The sequence below is a fragment of the Marmota marmota genome, unplaced genomic scaffold (genome assembly GCF_001458135.2).
Source record: "Marmota marmota marmota unplaced genomic scaffold, marMar, whole genome shotgun sequence".
Classification (NCBI taxonomy): domain Eukaryota; kingdom Metazoa; phylum Chordata; class Mammalia; order Rodentia; family Sciuridae; genus Marmota; species Marmota marmota.
Genome location: NW_026000082.1, coordinates 40,109,260 through 40,117,345, shown reverse-complemented (window position 1 = coordinate 40,117,345; position 8,086 = coordinate 40,109,260). Strand labels below are relative to the sequence as shown.

Sequence of the window (8,086 nt, the reverse complement as noted above, 5' to 3'; positions counted from 1 at the left end):
TGAGAGAAACAAAAACCATGAGTACTGAATAAATGTTGCAGGAGCTGGAACATGTCACTGTATAGAAGTTCCCTCACAAGGCTTTAACATCCCCAGTTATCAGGACTGTAAGCATAACATTTAACTTTTAGTGTTACAGTTGTCCCTCCCCATAAGATACAGTTTAATAATTTAATGTCATCTGATCTTACAAAATCCTTTTACTAGTATGACCTCTGTGTCTAATAGAGAAACCTTAATTCTGTTACTCAGGGCTGGATAATCATACTAGCAAACACCAAGCCTACCTGTGTAGGTTAGGAATATCTGTAGGTCTTAAACTAAAAACTACTGTCTCTGGCAGCTCCTCTTGATAGTCTCTTTTTATAGTTATCAGGCATTTCTGTCTGAGAATCCTTCTTTGTAGCCTCCAGTCTTACTTATTTTGGGAGGCTAACATGAAGTGTATACCTTAAATAATAATAATAATAATAATAATTATTATTATTATTATTATTATTATTATAATCATCATCATCATCATCATCATCATCATCATTATTATTATTTAAAGTGCCCAGGAATGGCTGTGTTTTGGTTTTAATGTCTTTGCTAAGTGTTTACGATGAAGCAGTCAAACTGACTTTTGTTTCTATCTATTGTTAACAGTCAGCTGAGTTTTTATGGCGGTCATTCCTGGGGAAACATGAGAGCAGCTTCTCAATTCTGCTAGTGCCATTTGTGCTAGGATGGGTCCAGGTCTTACTTGACCATGTGGCTTCCCTTGGAAGCATCAGAGATGTCTCCCTTCTCTGATGACCCTCCTCTTCATAGCAAATGTACTGATTGGCTTTCTGTTCTCCAGTGATCTCATTAATCTCCCCGATCGGGAGGTTATGCGGCCTAGAGTTGCAAAGCTCTTTAGAGAAGTCCCCTGTTCCCTGGATTCAGATTGACTCAGAGGGCAAGAGCCAAATATTAGGTTTTTTGGCCCTTTTAATTTAACTTTAATTTTAAAACTTAATCTTAAACATGCAGCAAATAAATTTTTTACAGCCTTATATTAAGAGTACTGGGCTTTAATATCTATAACTAATTATTTATCTTTTTTTATTAATTGGGATCTGTGTTATCCTATCTATCTTGTAGGTGATGGCTTATTATCTTAAATTAACCCATGTTGTGTTCTTAAAGCAACACTTCTGTAAAACACTAACAGGGAATCTTTTGACCACTTATAAAGAAATAACAAAGTAAAATTAACAAGAATGAAAACATTTAGTTCCTGTAATAGCTACCCTGAATTTTGGCTGAGTTATGCATTATATCCCCTGTTTGAGATCCTAGTAATCTTGACAGAAAAAAACAACTTCTGAACATAACTTCAAATGAACTAAAATCTGGCCTACTGCTTTCGTAGTCATTCTCACATGTAGTAAGATGGGACACAGTGCCTTATCTCAGGTAAGGCAGGGCTCTTTATAAATCTTAAGTGTTCTAGTTCTAAAGCTGATCTTTGCTTTGTAAATATCATTTTACAAAGTTTACATAAATTGTTTGAGGTCACATGAACATTAGCTAACACCATATGATATCACATTTAAAATATGAATTAAAGAAAGGCTGAAAGTTTTTAACCTTTACATAGATTAGGCTCTCATTAACTTAAAAATGCATTTAAATTGTTCCCCAATGTAAAAAGTAACATAAAACTTTACATATCTTATTGATAACAGGTAAATGAATCCCAAATATATTTTTTTACCAAACAACTTTAGAATACCAGCTTGATATAATGCTCTTTAAAGCTTCTACCTTATAGACTTGTATACCTGGAAGACGTGAGCACATTAATAGCATCACAATTACATTGATTTTTTATATTAACCAAGTTTAGCTTTTAAAGAAATGACAGTACAATGCTCTAAAATAACAGTTCTTATTTAACCAGTTGTTTAATTTTTATGATTTCTTGCTCTAGAAAAAAAATAAAACTTAATAAACACAATGTTATGGGTAAACTTATGTTTTAAGAAATTTTTTACTTTTTAGCACATGATTGATTGTAAAAACAAACTTATACAGACCTTAGTAAATAAATCAGATATCTAACAAAAGTACTCATGAATGAGTAATCCCATATCAAATTTACTTTACTTATTTATCAAAATATTAGACAAATGTATTAAACAGTGTTAACCATTTTTTTCTTGTTGAAAGAAAAGTCCTAGAACCAAGACATATTAGACATTTTATAGACATTAATATTTTATTAGTATTTTTGAACACCTAGAAAAACTTGTAAGCTTAAATTTAAAGACATTTATTTTCATCTGTTTATCCAATTTAAATTGAACAATTTAAATCATGTGAATTAAAGATCTTTGTATCCATTGTTTATAAAATTGGTTTTTATGATTGCTCCTTATATATGTTAATTTGTATATCATATATATGATATAAGGATATATGTACATATAGACATACAGCACATAATACAAGTGTGCACACATAACATAATAGTAAAGGCCTTGTAGCTTTTTGCAGGTGAAATCTCCACTGCAATTGTTTCAAAAACTCCACAGGTGGTGGAGAACTGATCAGAGAAACTTTAACCTAGGTCTGTAGGATCAAAATCATGAGCTCAAAAAATACAGAATCTAAGAAAAAGCAAGAGTCCTAGAAAAAAATGACTGGCCAGTAATTAGTAAATACCATACAATTTCCTTTTTTTTTAGGCCTCAGATCAGTCTCCTACTGAGCTTGCAGGCTTCTTTCATTTGTATTTCAACATAAGTCCTGGGTGAGGTCTGGAAGGAGCAGGGAAAAACTGCTGTTCTGAGCAGACACCTCAGGCCTAAGGCATTTTAACCATAAGTCATAATTTTCAGGTTTGGGTGTTGAAAATTATGATATAAGTTTAAGATACAATTCACAAAATTTTATATCTTTACATCTTGTTTTGTCAACAGATACCATACTATAATTTACTATCCTTGTCCAAATTAATGCACTGGTACACACAGTGACATTTTCCTAGGCTACCCAATTCAAAATTGGTGAAAAAAACTGAATGATTGGGAAGTTACTTGCCAACTTGGAAGTAGAGTTCTTTAGTTTTACATCCTAAGTATTTAAGTTCTCTGGCATGAATTATCTGAAATCATAAACTAAACAATTACCTAAAGCCAACTTTTAACTGCAAGACTGTGCAAGGCTTCAAAAACCCATTCAGATACCAGATTGTTACAATAAAACATCATCTTTTAGACACACATTCAGCCAAGATCATTCCCAAGAAACAATTTATAATATCAACACATTATTGCACATGTCTTAAAGGGCCAGAAACAAAGACACAGGACAGACAGACAGAAAGGAGCTCCAGACTATGGCTGACAGATAGAAACCTTTAAAACAGAGCAGATAAGAGAAAAATCTCCTATACCAGTGGCACCATAGATGTCCCTACAAGGGGACCAGATGTTTTCACAGAGAGGAATCCTGAAATGCAAAATCGAGGGTCTCAGTGGCGACTTTACTGCATTTAGTGTCCCCTTTTTCTTTTTCTCTTTTTTTAAGAAGACAGAGGTGGCACAATCCTTACAGTGCAGGGAAGGAAGGTGGGAGTTCCCCAAAGCAAAAAAAGGCCTTCGGCAGCTGCTGGGAGTCCCTGAGTCCCTCCTTTTACTTACAGGATTAGCTCCTCTGGTTCGGTTCCACCCAGGCGCACTCCATCTCCTAACATTTTGGTAGTCAGCTCTCAAAAAGTTCCCTGGGAATCCTTTAGAGTTCCCTCTGAGGTGTCAAAATTTGTAACTGAAAGTTCTGTTCCTGACCTTGAAGCCAATAAATGCCAATTCAATAATGAGGACAGGGTTTTGAGAAAAAGAGAAAGGGAGGTTTCTTGCTTTGCTAACAAAGGAGAAACACAGGGGAGTCTGCCCCAAAGGTTGTGACTCTCTTGATCTGGAGGGACAAGGGGTTTTAAAGGAGTTTCACTTGTTAATCTTGGAGATACTCAGTTCTTAGATCCCCAGCAGGCCTTGCCGTCTGCAGTGGGTGTGCTCCAGGCAGCCATCTAGGAGCTTCTCTCATCCTGCCTAACAAAGGGGGGTAAAGTTCATCACATTTCCTTAAAACACAGTCCAAAGGGGTGTCAGGCTTACTTGCTTTATTACCCATTTTCATGTCCAATATCCTTAAGTTTTTACCACAAAAGTCACACAAAAAAAGGCAGAAAAACAAACAAACAAAAAACATAGAACACAGAACAAAACACAAGAAAACAGAAACCCGACACTGAAACAGAAAAACAGACGAGCAATGCAACGTCTTGCTAAAGCTCCCGGGGTAGGAGCGCATGCGTGCCCGTCGGCCCCTCTCTACCCTTCCAGAGGAATTCCCTACAGAACAGAACAGAGGAAAGAACGATTTCTCGTTACTGTCCCAGACAGGAGTATATGTGAGCCTCGCCAGGCCACCTCTCTGTCTTCAGAAGAGATCTCCCTTAACTGGATACCAGATGTTATAAAGGCACTACTTACCTATGGAGGCCTCCTCCACCAGGTGCTTGCTAATAGTTTTAGTGCGGCAGTTCACTGCAGTGCTCCAGGGACTGAGGCTCACTCTGAGGCCTTGGGACGTCTCAAGGTGCACACCCCCTAGAGTGGCTCTCCAGCCCAGAGCCCTGGAGCGAATGCCGGCTTTAGAATTTCCAGCAGTCTGGTCTGGCAGGGTCATGTCACTGGGGCCTCCAAAATGTTAGACCAGGACGCAAGAAAAGACCACTGGCTCCAATTAAGATCAAATTAAAGCAAGCTTATTATTTCCACTGGCCGGTCTGCCTCTCCCACCAAAACCACAGGAACAAGACAGCAGCCGCAGCTTTCCTGCAGCCCAGCTTTATAGCCCAGAAAGTTACACAAAGGGGGGTTACAGATAACAAAATTCTGAGGAGCATAACACAAAGGCTAGTTTACATTTTTGCTGGCCCTGACATCAGAATTTATGAGGGTCATTAGAGCCTCAGAGAGGGTCATTATCTGGGCAGGGAAGGCCAAGATTTGTGAGGTGTCACTAAAGTATCAGAGAGGGCTGCTGTCTGGTCAGAGAGCCAGGCATAGGTGAGTTCAAGGCAAAGGCAGGCATTCCAAGCAGGTTCAGAATTTGCAGCAATTTATAGTAAAGCCAAAATTATCTTTTCATGGCTTTGTGGCAAGATGGCTCCCAATTTTAAGAAAAGATCAGGTTGGGTCTATCACCTAATCCTTTGAGGATCTATTCACTCCCTATGACGCTGGGAACTCTAGAAGCCACATGTTCTATGCATATTTTCAAATATGCCAATGTTTCCAGTTTTATCCTGTTATAAAGAGGACACATTCTGAGTTTATACAAATTCCACATTGCCACAAAAATACTCCTGAATAGTTTTAGAATTTTGCAGAAATAAGGTATAGAGAAGAAATTATGCTTTCAGCTTTGCTTACAAAACTATATTTGCCCAAATTGCTGTAAACTATAGATAAAGACAAACATTTCCTTAAATTTGGAAAACAAAACATTCAAGAACCAAACACATATTAATTGAAAGACAAAACCCCACAAATTCTATCAGTTCAGCCAGTCTTCTGTCTCGTTCTGCATTAGGTTTTATGAACCCATCAGTTTCTTTGTTAGAGTTCTGTTTTTTATTCAGTCCACTGGTCCTAAAGTTATCAGACACTTGTATTCAGGAATACTTGTTAGAAGAGTGTTCCCTGCCCCACCCCATGAATCTGATTGCAAATGGTTTTAGAGAACAATCAAAACTTATGAATTACAAAAGATTCAGAATAGACATGGCTACAACTTGATGACAGTTCAGCAGTTGACAAAGAAATTCAGTTATTTTTATTGTGCACACATCATTTTAAGATAACAATTATGACTGAAATTGTCATGCCAGGACCATTGGACTTTTGTAAATTTCACAAAGTCTCTAGAATTTTTGTATCAGTAACTTATCTGGATTGGATGTAACATGAAGGAGGTTTAGCATCACTTTATGGATTGAAAGTGGATCCCAGGAAATGTGTTCATCATCTCTGCAAGATGAGAACTACAGCTTTTAAGGATTTCCAGTAGTCCAACTGGAAAATCTCAAAATTGGAAAGACTTAACTAAGAATGCTGATCCCAAGGAAGCCTGCCAAAGACATCAAAGAATTAAAACATTTGATCAAGGCCCTAAACAACTTAGTGAACCCTGTTTCAAACTAAAAAATAAAAAGGGCTGGGGATGTGGCTCAGTGGTTACTCACCCCTGAGTTCAATCCACAGTTCCAAAAAAAAAAAATCAAAATAGGACCATTGGTCTTCATGAAACAGTAGGCATTCATTAAACCAAAGTGATAGTTAAAAGATTTTAAAAGGAAGAGATATCATAAAACAGAAACCTTAACTATTCTAAGGCTCGGTTTGTTTCCATTAACAAGAAACCTAAGAAAGATATCACGAAAAAGAAAATCTGGAAAAAACATAAAGTCTGTGTTTCCTAGACCATTTACCAAAAAGTCATGAAAAACGTTTTACAGCGTGAGTACTTCTACTTATGGGAAGCTCATCCAGACAATCTGGAAGGCACATCTGGAAAATGTGTCAACAAGAACACCAGTGCCCTGATCAGGGCAGTGCCTGACTCTGGGAAATGTTAAAAGCACATCAAATGATCTGGTCACATGGACCAATTCAAAGACATTGAGAAAAGCCAAGAGTAACGAATCAAAGGCTGGGGCTGCAACTCAGTGGTAGAGCGTTTGCCTAGCCTGTGTGAGGCCCTGGGTTCAATCCTCAGTGCCACACTAAATAAATAAACAAAGAGACATAAATAAAGGTATTGTATCCATCTACAACTGAAAAAAAAAAGAAAAGAAGAATCATTATCAAGGCTGTCAGGCCACAATAAGCAGAGTCAGAACAGGGGAGAAAAATAAGCTATGGTAACTGACTAAAATGTTGGGGAGTCACTGATTAAATGGGAGATGTTAAACAAGAAAAGCTGCAGTGCAGATAGTGGTTGAAAATCAAAAACAAAACTGATTTCAAAATTTTAAATCTAAACCTCTTGTAAAACATTTTTCTTTTTCTTTTTTCTTTTCTTTTTTTTTTTTTTAATTTTGAGAGGCGGGGGTTTTGCTATATTGCCATGGCTGGCCTTGAACTGCTGGGCTCAGGGGATCCTCCTGCCTCAGTCTCCTGAGAAGCTGGTGTTACAGGTGCATGCTGCTGCAATGGATTACTTGCAGATTTTTACTAAGGGCCAATCAATATTCCGAGAGAACTATGTTGCTTTAAACTTAAAGAATCAGATTCTGGTTTTATCTCAGATTATTAACGGTCAAATTTTAGAAAAACACATAGGTAATTTTCTTCTAGTTATGGCCAAATTGTTCACACACAGATTTTCTTTCATAAGATTCATCCTTCACCATGCAAAATTCTTTCTCATGCAAAAAATACTTTCTAGTTTTAGCTTTCCTTACCAGATGTCCTTGTGCCCGCTTTTGGCCTTTACCTCTTTCTCCACCACTTATTGGCTCCTTTCTGCCCCGTTTTGTTTTCTTCCATAAATCTACCCTTTGAAACAATCCTTAAAACAATTTCCAAATTAGAATTATTTTTTTCCTCAATAAAAAAGTCATTTTATCTCTTATAGTTTTTCTTATAAAAACACATTATAATTTTCTGACACACTTTATATAATAAAATATATGTATGACATATATATAACAAAAATATAAGTAATATATGTGATACATGTAAACCATATTAATGTGTGTATATAGTAGTTATAATATGTATATAATATATGTATATAATATGTATTTTATATATATATAAATGTTAAATCTTGGTAACGTGAATTCCAGTAATGTTAAATTCCAGTAACGTATCCACTAACGTAAATTCCAGTGGGGAAAAACCTGGAACGTAAGCAATTTTGATCTGTTTGCTATCTTTCAACAAATTATTAACATATATATAAATTATAATATATATAATTTATAATATATATATATATATATATATATATATATATATATATATATATATTCTGTTTTTTT

General features: G+C 36.1%; 1 protein-coding gene across 1 annotated transcript in view; it reads right to left on the bottom strand.

Moving 5' to 3' along the window:
- Positions 1 to 6,571: 6,571 nt before the first annotated feature.
- Positions 6,572 to 8,086, bottom strand: part of Pla2g2a (phospholipase A2 group IIA) — a 6,827-nt gene continuing 5,312 nt past the window's right edge. Inside the window, exon 5 of the mRNA XM_048782714.1 lies at positions 6,572 to 6,595. Coding sequence (XP_048638671.1) covers positions 6,572 to 6,595 — 24 coding nt within the window. The remainder of the gene's footprint in view (positions 6,596 to 8,086) is intronic.